We start from the raw sequence: 15,902 nt of genomic DNA, 5'->3' as shown, positions 1-15,902 counted from the left end.
AGATTCGTAATTTGCGGCCCAAATAACCATAAAATACCAAGTTTCATGAAAATCTAATAACTTTGTAATATACATGTCGGCCATATTGGATCCGCCAGTTTGAATTTTGCATTTCCGATACCAGATTCGTAATTTGCGGCCCAAATAACCATAAAATACCACGTTTCACCGAAGATCCGAAAACTCCTTATTTTGGCCAGGTTCTCGGCCATCGGGACCACTGTGCGACGGAACTTCTGTAACGGTGGTAGTTGCTTGGCCCGCGCGTAGCTTTGTAAAAGGGTCTTTGAAGAGGCCCGCCGCATGAAACTGCCATAAATGGTACGCACAGAGCCAATGGCCGAACTGTAAAGTAATAAAGCTCTTTCCGTTTCGACGACGACGTAGCTGCCGTAAGTCTATTAATTATAAGCGGTTCATTATGAATAATTTGACGTTGTTACCTCCGCCTCGTGGTGGGACGATCCAGACACAATTCTGATGGGGGTAATTAAACCATAATAAATTATAGATTCTTAAAACTTGTTAAAGTGGCGTACAGATAGAATACTGTTCGATCATTACACGATACATATGGAATTTTATGTATTTAACTCTTCGCGCTCGGGTGGCGCTTCTATGGCGACATATGTTATTTAAAAGTGATTTCGTGAACGTACAATTTCAAATTCACTTACATCAGAATGCGATTAACTATTAATTGAAATAATAATACATTGAGTCATGAATGTTCGTAGATGTTTCTCTTTGGAGTAGAATTTTTGGTTTCACAAAAATTTATTATAAAAATTGACTGGATTTTTGATTTTATAGAAAAATGCCTCGAGCGCAAAGGGTTAGTCAATTTTAAAGTTGGAGTTACCGATCATAATTTAATAAAGAATTTTATTAATATTGTTTGTTCAAGAATGCATTCCACGATATCAATCTCTGACAATATAATTTCCTAGTGATATTAAATACGAAAATTTGAATCGTTGGAACAGATCAGGGTTTGAAGTTTGAAACGTGAGTCGCGCGTGGTTCGATTAGTGACCTCATGGGACTGTTGTGTCTCTTATGCCAGACCGTGACTCTGTATTGTCTTTGAACGACTGTGAACCATAATCACATCGTTAGGAAGCGTAGCAATAATATTTATAATATTTATACTCATTAAATTTTTTATTTGTAAGTTTTTTATTTTCATACTCCATATCATATAGCAATCGTACAATAATTTGATGATTAAGGCCTATCGCACACGGCGCAACCGATTAATTTCAAACCACTCTGAAACTAGTTGCATGCGACCGTAGATCCAATTCTTTAGTAGGTAAAACAACAAGCGCAAACGGTGTGTAACACTAATTTCATATCGGTTGCGCCGTGTGCGATCGGCCTAAGATAACAGTGATTACTTAATTATGAATTGCATCGGGCTAAATGATTAGGCTGGAGGACGTTTGGATTTCAAAGAGACATGTGCACCCATGTCGCGATATTTTGCGACAACTTGCATCATTTCTGTCCTCATCGTTAACTTCAGGTGATTCGGAACAGCTCTCGTTGCGTTTAAAAGGGACAACAGGAAATGTTTGTCGTCGTCGTCGTCCACTTCTGGAGCACGTCTTTGCAAAAGACTTTGGATCACAGCTCGTGTAATGTTCTTCTATGCAGTCTCCCTTGGGAGATCCTCTTGTAGGTCCTCCAGACTCGAAAGACCCTGGTTGAGGTGGGTTTGGCAACGTTTGCTCCGTTTCTACGCGGTTTGGCTCGGTAGTCTTACTATTAGTTCTTCTAGATTCTGAAGATCCTGATTGAGATGGTTTGAACATAGTTTCTTCCTTTTCAAGGTGACTAGGCTTGGTAGCCTTACTGTTGGTTCTTCTAGATTCTGAAGATCCTGATTGAGATGGTTTGAACACAGTTTCCTCCTTTTCAAGATGATTAGACTTGGTAGCCTTACCGTTGGTTTCTCTAGATTCTAAAGAGTCTGATTGAGATGACTCAGGTAGAATTTCTTCTGCTTGTAAGAGATTAAGCTCGGTAGCTTTTCTTTTGATTCCCTTACGAACAAATCCTGTTTGTGATGGTTCGGATTTTGTTTCCTTCTCAATAGCTCTTCTTTTGTTACCTCCACATTTAGAAGTCACTGGTTGGGAAGAATCAGGTAATACTTGGGCATCTTCTGGTTCACTCTGGAACTCCTCTCCTTCCACATCATCATTTCCTCCCGAATTCGTCCTGAATGTGTTGGAAATCAATATTATAAGGATTTCTTCTTCAATACCACAACCTAACTTACTTTTGATCCAAAATTATTGGTTCCAGAAACGATAAACTGTCGAGATAGGGTGTCCCAGACCGGTTTGGGTCATAATCAATCAACCTTTTCCTGTCCATTTCTCGTTTGTAATTCTGTCGAATGTTCTTCCACCTTTTACGTATATCGTGAGCTAAAACAATTGTATATTTAATGCTCCAGAGTTTCCGTTCTTCAGCGATACGAAAGTGCAAAGGTACGCTATGTTTTTATGTTTGAAGTTATGCCACTTTTTGTTTCTGCAACTAAAGTATTCCGCATCCTATTTGCGATACATCTACCGCATAATTGCACTGGAATTCGCACGTCTGAATGACTATCAGATAAAATCACAGAACAAACGCGCACTTGGAATCGGAACAAATAAAATGGTATTATTACCAACTCTAGCTTTTTCTTGGCGAGACATGTCTTTGTAGTTTGGATGGACTACTAAATGTATTTCCTCCCAGCATCGTTTCTTCTTTCTCGGGTCAGAGTTGTTCACGTTAGTCGAGTCCCAAATGGGAGGACGTTTCCTGACTTCTTCAATAAACGCTTTTACGTCAAAAATCTTCGCTTGTTTCTGCATGTGATCTGTGCCTGGTGTGTTAAGGGTGACTACCAGCGACGCAGCAGGCACACGGGTCGCACAGTGCCAGGTCTCCCGTGGTAAGGACTGAGTGCCCCAATCGTGTGCCTGTATGAAAAGACTCTGAAGAGGACACTGGGGATTGTGCGTGAGCCACTACCTGAGTAATACGCACAGAAACCGGAACATGTATTCATAAATACGGCCTTGAATTTCTACCCCAAATTTTCTCTGGAGTAGAACACATTTTTTATTTGTTTATTCATCATACAAGTTTGCGCCACTTATTATTCTGCTATTCAAATTAATATGGAAAGGATACGCTCAAATGTTATTACGGAAAGATGCTATCATCCGCTCTTTTTGTGATCGTTTTCTAGAGTTCTTGCAATGTCATTATACCGTCGATATAAAATTGGTTGTAGTTCTTTTTTTTTTTTTTTTATTACATATTTAACGTCGCATCAACCTTTGGTTATTAGCGACAGTTTCTTATGTTTTCTCTTCTTTTATTAAATATGAACACGATCTATAGGACGGACTTATACGGGATAATATAATTCTAAGATTTGGTTTACATCAATTTTTAACTGGACGAAACGTTTGAAGAATTATGAGGATGGATGAAATCAAATTGCTTTATCATTTTGAATAAATTGTTCAACTCTGAAAGTAACATAATATACATATGTCTATAGGACGGACTTATATGGGATGACATAATTTTAAGATTTGATTTAGATCAATTTTTAACTGGACGAAACGTTTGAAGAATTATGAGGATGGATGAAATCAAATTGCTTTATCATTTTGAATAAATTGTTCAACTCTGAAAGTAACATACATATACATATGATTAGTAGACTGCGGATCTTTATGGATTTATAGGCAATTTGAATGTGCAAGAAAGTATAAAATGCAAACAATGTGTAAGAATATAAGAAAGATTGAAAGTAAAGTTCATGTTGTAATATTTGCAGAATAAAATAAATTCCTATTTAGGTTCAATTTTTATAGGCACTTTCGCGAAGATTTTATTTCGCATAAAGATCCGCAGTCTATTCATGACAAATTAAAAAATTAATAATGTACTACTTTGGAAAATATATAAATGTACAAAATGATTAGTATACTTTATGCTTGTATTTCTCTTTCTTTATGAAAACTTTCTATAGCTTGTGTGTATTACTGAATAGTTTCAAAGAATATAGCGACCCTAATCGCAGCAGTAATCGTGAAAAAGAAATCGATCGGACACTCGTAAAGAAGCTTGCCACGCCAATGGTCGTCTTATTGGCGGGCAAATTCGAATCGAATACGTTTATATTCGAATACGTTGCTTTCGCAAAAATAAGCGTCTTCATGAAAAATTCTCACGCATTCTTGATAAGTGTTCAGTGTTTTAAATAGATGAAAAATGATGTTGGGAGATACACATCAGGTTAAATGAAACATGTGAATACGGTAGAATGCATTATACGGAAATTTAGGTTATCGTTGCCGCTACTTTTTAAACGGACTGAAACTAGATGGCAGGAACAGGAAAATCGATCCTGTGGCGTCATGAGTGACTATACACGCGACCATTAGCATTCTAGGATAGTTGCTCAGCAGTCCCTCCATTTTGCGGATTTATGGAACCTTTTAGATTAAAGTAATTTAAAATTCAATTGGTACTCCCGTTATATGATACTTATTGTCATTATTGTCAAACGGACAGAAATAATTTTAGAAATATAATAGTAGAAAATCATAAAAATTCTGATAGAAACGGGAGAAATGGAAAAAAGAATTCAGCAACAATATAGTATAAGGAAATTTAAACAAATGGAATGTATCGATAGTTCCCAAATTTCATTGTTTATAAATCCTAATTTCCCTTGAACGTTCGTTTTAATTTATATTTTTAAGTACAATACAATTAACTCTCGCAGGTCTTACACTCGTACGTACACTCATATGTATCTTTTGTTGAGATAATCATGCTCTATCGCGTAATCAACTCTGCAAACTCAAACATAAATATTTGTTACATATATAGACGACTCTGAAGATTGACCAATATGGCGCCTTACATACACTCGCACGTATCATTCTGTCAACAACAATCATCAGTTTCTTTCTTTGTCTTCCTAAACACCTCAAAGAACAACCATCAACATATTCCGTTACCATTTATCAAATACTCCTATCATAATTTATCTTAATTCACCGACCCCCTAATTTCGTCTAGGACCCCCCACGAGGATATAATTTCCGTACTCCACTTCCTACGACATTTCTCGAGATCCTTCTTCGAAAAGACCGTCGCGAAAAACCATGAAAAATCGATCAAGCGGCCGTAACTGCGAATGACTATTCGCGGAATCGTCGGTTCGAAGAAAGGAAGAAGACGAGCCCGCAGCAGAGAGAAGGCAGAGTGAATCGAGACCGCTGCGCAGAAACCGCGGCGGCGACGTCGGCGGCGGCGGTATCATCGTGGCCTCATCGACCTAACCTACTTTAGCCGAGGGACGCCTGCACGAGGACGACGGTGGCGCCGTCGCCCGAGGACGTCCGACGGCGACGCCACTAACTGTATCTACGGCCGTTCTCCAACGTCCTCGTACCAAGCTCCACCTCCGCCTCCCCCTCGACCCCTCTGTGCTCCTCTGCGCTCCTTCTCCTTCTCCTTTTCCTTTTATTTTTCTCTCTCTCTCCCCTCCCCCCACGGTTGCTCCTCTCTCTTGCGCTCTGCTTTTCCGTGACACTCGGATCCCCCTCTCACCACCCCTCTCCTTCTTCGCGGCGCTGTCCCTTTTTACCCTAATCGCACCAAGCGAGCACGAGAACTTTTTTCTTCCCCCTCGCCGCCTCCAACCCCCTCGAGGCGGGGGCGAGTAACGATTTTCGAAAGACTAGAAACGAAAAGTTCCCGTTTGCGCCCGTCGATCGACCGTCCCGATATATTTTATCTTGTTAGCGGCCCCGACGCGGCTACCGCGAGGACGAGACGCGAAAAACACGTTCGATCGAGGAAAGAGAGGATCCATCGAACGGATAACAGCCAGAGACGACCGATTCTCTCTTGACGCGATGCGAATCGCGTGAAACGAACGAAAGGTAAACAACTTCGCGCGACAACAGAAGTCGATAACGTGGATTATAAAACGAAAGGAATGTAGAATTACCGTTTCTCGAATTTTTGTTTTATAGTTTTATTTTATATCGAAGTCCTGATTTCAAATGGCTGCCATTAGAGGCGACCAACTCTTGTCCTAGAGATTAACGAGTTTATGTATATCAGTCCATTTATTTGATTTTCTTTTATAGATTTAAGTATCGAGAACAAGTATAGTTATGCCGTGTAATACTTTAAAGAAGATGGTGCTAGCTCAAAAATGGTCTTCCAGAGAATCTGCATCCCATGAAAACAGTACTAATCTTGTTTACTGACAATAAGAATGACATTTTTCCAGAAAACAGCACATACAAAAATCTGCAGACGAATTTTGTCCAACTCCCAGCGGTGCATTGCGTGTAGTTTCACAGAAATAAATCGAAATAAAGACGACGAATCCTCCAGGCGACCTCTTTGATCTAAATTTTTCTAAGTCTCAGCTGCGCGCTATGGAGAGATTTTAAGGAATAAATGAATAGGAAATTCCCCTCTGGAACATCTCCAAAGCAATTAAAAGTTTCGGTTGAAGAATGGGTTCACATTCTACTGGAAACTATTCGAAACTGGTACCAGTCTGTTCCAAGGATAGGAACTGTGTTGAAGACGAATAGAAATTCGTATTTCGAGTGTTCTGCATGAGATACAGGAATACCAGTGGTGTAAGGATGTTGACGGTGCTTCGGCTTGAGGAAATATACATCACCTGCAATTTGTATTGCCTGCTTCCAATTAGTAAACATGCGGGTAGTTCAGCAATGATTTGGACGGCCATATATGGGTTTGCTGCTTGTCTCGTCATTACCCTAACTGGCTGTATTACAGCCAGTGCTTGGCCATTCTAGGTGATCAGGTTTGTACTATGGCTCATATATAATTTCCCAGACAACGATATTATTCTTCAACATGATAGTGCATTCGTACATGAAAAGTACAGAAAAGTTTAGTCGTGGTTGATGAACTCGAAGACCTTGTATGGCTAGTGCAGTCACTCCGGTACAAATATCACCTAATTATTGTGGACACTTTATTAGTGGATGAATAGAGGATCATTAATCCTTTGCACTCGAGGTCTTTTTTTTGTGGTATCTACCAGCAACTCGAGATGTTTCTTAGCGTTCTATTGCCATGAATTCTAAGCTACCTAGATTTGAGAATGAGGTCACCTTTACCTCGCCGACAATCATTTTATCGACACCTCGAACTCCAATGAAATTAAACCTAAAGAAACATTAGGTATTGTAGATTTGCTGCGTGAAACCTAATGGTGACTGAGAGTCACCTCTCGAGTGCAAAGGGTTAAAAACCCCTAGAGCAAGTGGTAGACGATCGTAACACCAAAAGTACTTGAGGAATTGGAAACAACTTTGGTTCATATGAACAGGTATTCCCATATGGATGTGACGATGTAAGGTTGTGACAATACAAATATGTAATGTCACAATGGTGTAAGGTTGTGACAATGTAAAATTGTGACAATATGAGGAAATGGCTGTTTGACGATGCGACGAAGTATGTTTGTGACAATTTGAACATTCTGATGTTGTGACCATATGGATGAGAAGGTATTCTATTTGATCTAGTTTACGAGATGTATTATAATTGAAACTTGAGACTCTTTCTGCTTGACTCTTTAAGGAACAATGTTTTGAACAAATTCAACAGAAACCAAATCAGTGACGCAACGTCTCCAATGCATATATTGAAATGCAGGACAGCCATTTTGGACACTTTCTCTGAAGTCAATTAAAATAAATTAATCGCTATGCCTCGTGAACAAGATCAAGTAGAACACACGTTCCTATCACTTTTTCGCATCATTTTCAGTTGGTGAAGTTGATCACTGTAACGATCCCTCCATATTATTTCCACTTCTAAGAACGATCTTCTAACTATTACCCACACATATATTCAATAGCAAAGTTCACGAAACAAATTGGCCCATACGCCTACTCTTCCTTCCTACCACTTCAGGTTAACCCACGTTGCATCAACAGCTCCTACAACCATTCCTCAACTCCTCGCTATTTATTTATTCTCAGCTATTTCCTCAGCATTGGTCGTCAATGGCGGAATTCGTTTCGATCATCGTCCCCTCGCGCCGGGCGAGTGATTCACTCTGAGTCAGCGATTCGTTTCGCCGTATTTAATGTCCTGGAAGCGTGGATTCGCGCGGGAGCGAAGAGCAGAAACGGTGCAGGTTGATCCAAACCGACGTACCAACGATATTTCCACTACGTTCCTCGGCTAGCGACCGAAGGACCGACACTAGCGGCGTAGAACGAGCCCGAGATCCCGGCGTATCTCTTTCTTGGCAAAGATTTTCCAGAAGATACCCGTGGATTACGTAACACGTCACGCGGCGACCCTAACCGTTCTACTTCCGGCTTTGTTCGCGATAAAATATGTCGCGTCCATCCGTGGCACGCTCGAGGAAATTCGAGGACCACGCGCGGGGAATGCTGATGCACGCTTGCTGGTCAGTGGATCTGCTCCGGAGATCGCCGCCATTTTATCCGAATAACGGTCAAGATGACTAGAAGCACTGCGTTCATTCAGTGGAACAGTCATTTGGATTAATGGGACAGGGTGTGTTCATCCTGAGGGTTTGTGTGTTTAGTTTTGGATATTTTGTGTTCCCTCTGGTGGGCCCTCTTCAGAGGACTATATTGGAAGACGAAAAATAGTAGTTGGAATAGGAAAATAGGAACGGGGTATGCAATTTCGTTTGAAATTACTGGAAACACTGCGTTTATGCAATGGAACAGTCATTTGGATGGGGTTGGGGTTCGTATTGAATATTTCTGTGTTTTAATTTTGGGCATTTGGTATAGATCTGTTGGAGAACCGGATTGAAATTTAAGCGAATAACTTTAATAAAGTATTTATTTAGCACTCTTCACTTCTTTTCTAGCTTCTAACATAAAATACTGTAGCCATTTATGGGCCCTTGACGAACAGATATGGTGGAAGATGAGGGTCCAAGATTTTAGAAAGTGGAAGGAAAATAGTGAGTCGGCGAGGCGATATAGCAAAAATATGATTGAGACTTCCAACAGATCCTCTCCAGAAGAATAAAAGAAGAAATGTTGAAAGAAGAAAAATAATAGTTAGAACATAAGAATGAGAAGAGAGTAGTGATGAAATCTGTGTCATCCTAGCTTCAAGGTTCTCTGTAATAGTCTCTAACCCTTTCTCTATCTTATCAACCCCTCTATGTTGAAAAAGGAAAAATAATAAAATATAAGAATAAAAAGAAAGAAGTGATGTGTCATCTTAGCTTCAGGGTCCTCTGTAACAGTCTCTAACCTTTTCTCTATCTTATCAACCCCTCCGTGTTGAAAAAAGAAAAATAATAAAATATAAGAATAAAAAGAAAGAAGTGATGTGTCATCTTAGCTTCAGGGTCCTCTGTAACAGTCTCTAACCCTTTCTCTGTCCTATCAACCCCTCTACTATTTTCAGAATCCTTCAAAGCCCCTGTATATTCAGGACATTGTAATTTCTAGTCTGCGAAAACGCGTTTTGGAATAACTATTAGGTTATCCCAAAAGTTTCTTCCATTTCCTTAAATAGTAATGCATACACAACATTTTATATATAATGTTACATTATTGAATTGCGTACAATTAATTTTGCTCCTTTACAGTTACGACATTAACATCTAAGAAATTAGGTTGTCTAATTGTATAAACACTGCCACACAAAATAACTGAATGTAAGTCACGGAAGAAACTTTTGGGACAACCTAATATAAATTATAAATGTTCCTGGTACCCCAATGCTTATATCAATTATTACAGTATCAGACGTGGCACAGTCGATAGCTTGCTACCAACCGACCAGCATATCGCGGTGTTGCTATCAAGTGGCCCTTCAGTTTACCTGAGCCAAGTAATCGAGAGTCCAACTTGCCACTGGACCAAAATAAAAAGAATCATATCGCTGTAATCAATACTGATAACGAATGTCCACGTAGGCACTCGACTCTCATCAATAACAAAGCCAGACGGTACGGCAAATGAACTAATTGATGGTGTCCTAGAAACAAGTGGGCAAAGTTTGAGAGCTTGTTCCACTTGACGATGGAAGTGGATCGTACTGTCATATATGAAGAAACGATAGTTTATGAATTTTAAGTATTATATCAAGTTCTTCGATACCTCGAAGTTTTATATTAGAATGCATATTGTCCTTTCTTCTTTTTTATAGAATGTTAAACTAATTTATGTTATTGCAGAGAATAGTCTGCTATTTCGTGATAGAAAATTACATAGGCAAAAATATTCAAAGGATCATGTTGACAATTTATGATATTTCTCAGATCGATGATTCCTAGTGCCATACTAAACAGTTGGACTAAACAAGTGACATTTCTTTCATTCTTCACCTGGTTAAAGTCATATAAAAATGCTGTCAAATTTTTCCCTGAAATTGTACCAGTAGTCAAGATCTTAAAGAAACGCCAGCTTCCAGTAATTGACTCTTTCGTTTCAGTAGTAGACTCTTGGTGAAAGCCCTAATGAGGCAAATTGGATGAACCTCACTGATGAGATCAAGTAACACATACCAAACTCAGTAACATTGTCCTTGATATCTAAAATATTAATTATTATACAAGACACATACTACTTTTTTTCAAATATAAATTCATCGCCTCTAAACTTAACAAATAGCTTAGATTTCTTCTAATTTGTCTTTGGTCCAGTCTGAGGTCTCAGAGATTCCAGAGGTCTCAAAGGTGACAGATTCTATTTTCTTAGGAGTACGAACGCTAATACATATAATGGCAACTTTAACATTTCGTCTGTAAACTGTCATCTACCGGTGCCATTGCCATACATGGTCGCTGCTCTGATTGGGCAACGTGCGTTCTTCTCCTGCAGCTAGAACTTGAGTCATAGAGTGAATCACATGCTCAGCGCTCTCTGATGTATACATATCCGCGGTGCCGTAAGCTTCCAACGGTTTCTCGCAGAGTTAATTTCAGTCGTGGAAGAAACTGTTTCTTCTTTCGTCCGTGTCACGACAGGAGCGTTCCTTGTTCGACGTTCCGCGGACCGATGAGCCTTTCTGCGATCCCGTTAACGTGATTTGTTTCAGAGAAAATTTTCCTGGAATCAAGTAGAAGTTGCTGAAGATTTGAAGTATCTGGTGTACTCGATCCATCGCTGCGTCCTAGATGGCTGACGTTTAATTTTGCCTTGGTTAGCCTAGATTTGTCTAGCATTGTCAGCTCTTCGTAGAATTAACATCCTGATTTCAGCTCGGGTAATTTAAAGTGAACTGTTGTATAATTAATGTTTAGAATGAATGTGTTGCTTCTCCATATATGAATATTTAATGACAATTTGTAATCGGATGGTATAGGTAAATAACTGGAATGATTAAAATACGAATACTATTGCAACTCTATTGAAATGCTTATGTTTATATCATGTACCTCATTTTTTTTAGATAATTTGCATAATTCTGATACAAACATCGGAGAAGGGAGGGTTGAAAGTGTCCAATAAAAACATACATTATCGAATCATCAAAATTATATCAACTTAAACTACCAATTGAATTACAGTCTAAATAAATTTTTGTTTATTCATTGTGAGACATTTATTGCCCATCAGAAAAATTCTCTGTGGGAATTTTTAATCAAATTGTTTGCTTGAACCCTCAGCCTACTGGCGGGAAAATGAAGTCAGACCAAGGTTTCTACAACAAATTCCTTTTCTCTTATGAAACCCTAAAGCAAGACCTGGAATTCCATTGTAAACATCCGACTTTCCTCTTGTTCCTTCACGAATCGCGACTCATAAAACATTAATTGCTCGAAGGATCGCGTTAAGAGTCTCGATCCAGTCTTGTCTATGAAAGGATCTAATAAAATAATCAATAGGTCCCGTGGCCAACGATCAACTTTCAAGCGAAATTTATTCGCAATGAAATTCCGATAGACCCTCGATTACCATTGAAATACGTTCCTTTTTAAACGAATAAGTCATTAACTGGCGATTAATCGTGCGTATAAATTGTAGTAAATTATTATCAGTGCCGTCAATTATTGTTTAGGACACAAGCTTACGAACCAGTAAAACAGGGGAGAATAATGGCGTACGGAGGTGTTACGTGGACGGAGATGTTATTTCGTCCAGAAATTCGGCGCGTGAAAGCAAGCCAGCCTAAATTTAGAAAGTAGCCAGACCAGCTTCTAGCTGGCTAGAGCAACTTTCATCCGAGTCGTCGACTTCGATGATCTTCAGGATCTGCCTACTAGTCAGATTCCACACGTTGAATTTAAAGCTCTATTTAATGTTTGCAGAGGCGGTAGGTCACCATTCTTTGCAACACATTACTTTAATGCTATGAAATAATTATTTGAACAGAATATTTTTATGAATGTACCGATTAAATTAAATAGTTATTTATGAATTGAAATACTTTTGGAATGCAATTTATAGCTCGGAAGATTCTAGTAACTGAGATATTTATTAAATAATTAATCGATGTACTGTTGATGCTCGTGATTTAAAAGAAAAATGTCGCACATTATCTAGATAGTATCTGAAATATTTTTCATACGGTATTATAATTGTGTCATGCACTATGTAGAAGTGTAATGCAATGTTGATGTATGTAATTAGAATTTCAAAAAATGAATATGTAAAATGTGTATTACTTTATGTTTTAATTGTTGTAAGTATTATTTCGGTATACTATTTAAAGTAAAAATTACAATGAAAAATAATAAAAATATCAAAGCATTTAATCTAACTCAATTGATTATTTTATGTCTACTATTTATATTATAAATTATATTGTAAATATCTAATTATTCATCTGTTTCGTGCATGTTTATTGCAAAAGTGTAAAAATATCAATGAAAAACAATAAAAATATCAAAGCATTTAATCTAACTCAATTGATTATTTTATGTCTACTATATGACAAATTATATTGTAAATATCTAATTATTCATCTGTTTCGAGCATGTTTATTGCAATAACAGAGTAATCATGGTTGTTGCAATTTGTAATTTTATTTAAGTTTTGTAGCGATATTGATTAAGATTTCCGCGTAATCAATCAAAACTGTATTTTTCGTCAATAAAATTACGATCCAAATATTAATTCGTCTTTCAGATATCACTTACATTTTACATTCATAGAAACATTAAATTCTCTCCACTTGCTGCTTCGATGAGTCAAAGCAAATGGCCGTCATTCAAGAACCGCGAGAAATTCAAAATATTAATTATAATTTATTAAATCATTTTACTACATAAGTCTTTTTCATTCAACCATAGTTTCTAAGTATGGTTTAACTCATATTCGAGGTTTATTTCATGCATTCGAAATAAATATGAACAGTTCACTATGGTTATATCGAAGATCTCTTTTATTTATGATATTTGTCACGCCAAAATAACGTGACAAATTTGAAAAATCTCTTAATTCTTGCGCGAATCAAACTCGTATAAATCGGGGCACTAATTCGGTGGCGCACTTAGCGGCTTCCTGTCCACGAGTGGACAGATAATAAATTATTAATCGCGCGATCATGCAAGGGAAGAACGCGGCGCTTTGTTTCTGACAGATTCGCGATATTAAAATCCTCCTCGAGTGTCTTTTTCATCATATTAAATTTCCATCAACGCCTCGTTCGAAAAGCTGCTCGCGCCGACGACACGCTGATTTATTATGTTCGAGTACGAATCGAAAGGAGAAATGGATTCCTACCACTCGTCATGGAAAGAATCATAATCGACGGTCTCTCGCCATTATCAGAGATGGGAAATATTCTTGTTCGGGCAGAAAACTCCGATAAGAAGAAAAAGATAAACAACTGTTTGTCCAATAATCGTTAATTAAAAATTAGAATTTAAATTACAGAATGTAATGCAACTGTTTACATAAAGTATTCTTATGGAATAGGGTGTACGTTTGTATAAAGTAGTCTTTTATAATCCAGATCCAATAAGGTGAGGTTATGTCTGTATAAGGGGCACCATTAAGTTTACATTCTGTACCAGTCTTACATTAAAATGTTTTCCATAGATCTTTTTTACAATATTCATTAATTTCTTCTTTGACATTGTTTTACCATTGCTTTACATTCTGTTCATTCTCTGGCACCCCTGTTAGGGGCACACTAACCTCCCACCATAGCTCGGCTACCTCGGAATCGCTAAACCCATACTGTAGCTGTAAATTAAATTATTTACAGAATAAAGCACATTCAACCTACTGATATTATGTTTGGCCAAAGGATTTTTTGCATTTTCATTCCCCCTCTTTTGATTATATTTATTCTCTCAGCAATTTGAGTAACGAAGCCTAAAATAAATTAATAAACAAATACGCTATAACGAATGAACAAAAATTGAATTGAACTGCACAATGATTGGTGATTCATGCGGACGTAATTTTATTAATTTGGAAACGCATCCATATATATTTATCAAACGTTTTCAACTCTGCCCTCTCTCTCAATGGATTTAACGGAATCACATAAATTATCTGAAAGAGAAAAAGGTACGTAATATAAAAATGTAATCGAGAATAATAAGAGCAGCAAATCGAAATGATGAAAAATAATATTAAAACGCTAGTAAAAATATGAAGTATATATGGTACGTATGTGTGACTGGTGGTTCAAGTATTCTGGGTGATCGTGATAGTGAGGAATTTTGTTGTTGGACGAATCAGATCAACTGGAATGCAACGCGAAGAATTAATTACATTTTAGTGGGGCAAGTATGCAGTATGGACATAACACGATGCACTTGAACACTCTCGTTGCGTGTTAATGTATGGAACCAGTGAAAGTGACGAAAGTTGCTTACATGTTAAAGGAGAAAATATGGCGTTGAGAAGATCACGTTCCTCAAGGTCGTGGTCTTCGAAATTCCAAAGTCATCAGAGCTGATAGTTGTAATGCAAATAACCATAAATTAATAATTAAAGAAACTAAACTGAATAGAAAATAATTTAGACTTGTGTGAAATCAGTCGAGACTTTGAAAGTCGTTCTAGAGTAAAATTAAATTTTTGAATCAAATAAAATAAAAAAATTACACGTGAAAATAGAGATGCACCGTTTATTCATTATGCTTAAATTAACATTAGAGCACCGGTATCGACGTTTATATAGCAACCCTTCAATTTTTCGTCTCATTGAACACAGAGGTGAAAAAAAAAAGGAAAAAATATGCTCGCGGTGGTGCTGTCACGCGAGAGAGCTAAATAGACTATCAGTGCGGCGCATCGTTCGCGAATAGAGATGCTACACGATAACGTAACCAACAGTGGCACTAACGGTAATGGTAATTTATCGATAACGTTGCTACCCCATTGTTACTCGACGTACACATATACGAGTCCGCTATCACGCGTCAGTATTCGTCCAATCCACACGCAGAGTTGCCACCGTCAATATTAATACCGTTTGTTAACGTGTTTTCTATCTTATCAATTAGTAGATTCGACAGTTTCCAGCGGCCATTCGTTTATTTATTTTCACTGCGGGCTCGCTGGCAAGTTTCACGATGAAAAATGCTCGAACTCTGTCAAATCGGACAATCGCATCTCACCTATAATGCGTGACAAATGTCATACGTCTGTACACGATTGTCAAAGATTGACGACAGCCGACGTACAGCAACTATGATTTTTAATTACAATATTTTATTGTTAACTGCTGGAACAGTTTCATTCGCTCGTACACTAGCAAACACCGTTTGTCAACGTCTCGTGGTGTGTAAATATTTATGGGGAGATTTCAACTCTGGGACTTGGTGACTCATGGTGTACGATAGAAAACAGTAGATTGCAAGAATAAACATTTATGGGGAGATTTCAACTCAGGGACTTGGTG

The 15,902-nt window shown here is 38.0% G+C and overlaps 1 protein-coding gene across 1 annotated transcript; it reads right to left on the bottom strand.

The window, feature by feature from the left end:
* Window positions 1-1,208: 1,208 nt before the first annotated feature.
* LOC128880273 (uncharacterized) lies at window positions 1,209-5,622 on the bottom strand. The gene is made up of 3 exons (XM_054130170.1): window positions 2,687-5,622; window positions 2,288-2,438; window positions 1,209-2,226 (listed from the first exon to the last, which is right to left on the bottom strand). The coding sequence occupies exons 1-3, from the start codon at window positions 2,874-2,876 to the stop codon at window positions 1,422-1,424; spliced, it is 1,146 nt and encodes a 381-aa protein (XP_053986145.1). The 5' UTR covers window positions 2,877-5,622; the 3' UTR covers window positions 1,209-1,421.
* Window positions 5,623-15,902: the final 10,280 nt, after the last annotated feature.

Source organism: Hylaeus volcanicus, chromosome 7, assembly GCF_026283585.1.
Source record: "Hylaeus volcanicus isolate JK05 chromosome 7, UHH_iyHylVolc1.0_haploid, whole genome shotgun sequence".
NCBI lineage: Eukaryota > Metazoa > Arthropoda > Insecta > Hymenoptera > Colletidae > Hylaeus > Hylaeus volcanicus.
The sequence above is the reverse complement of the archived record's forward strand: the minus strand, read 5'-3'. Positions and strand labels throughout refer to the sequence as shown.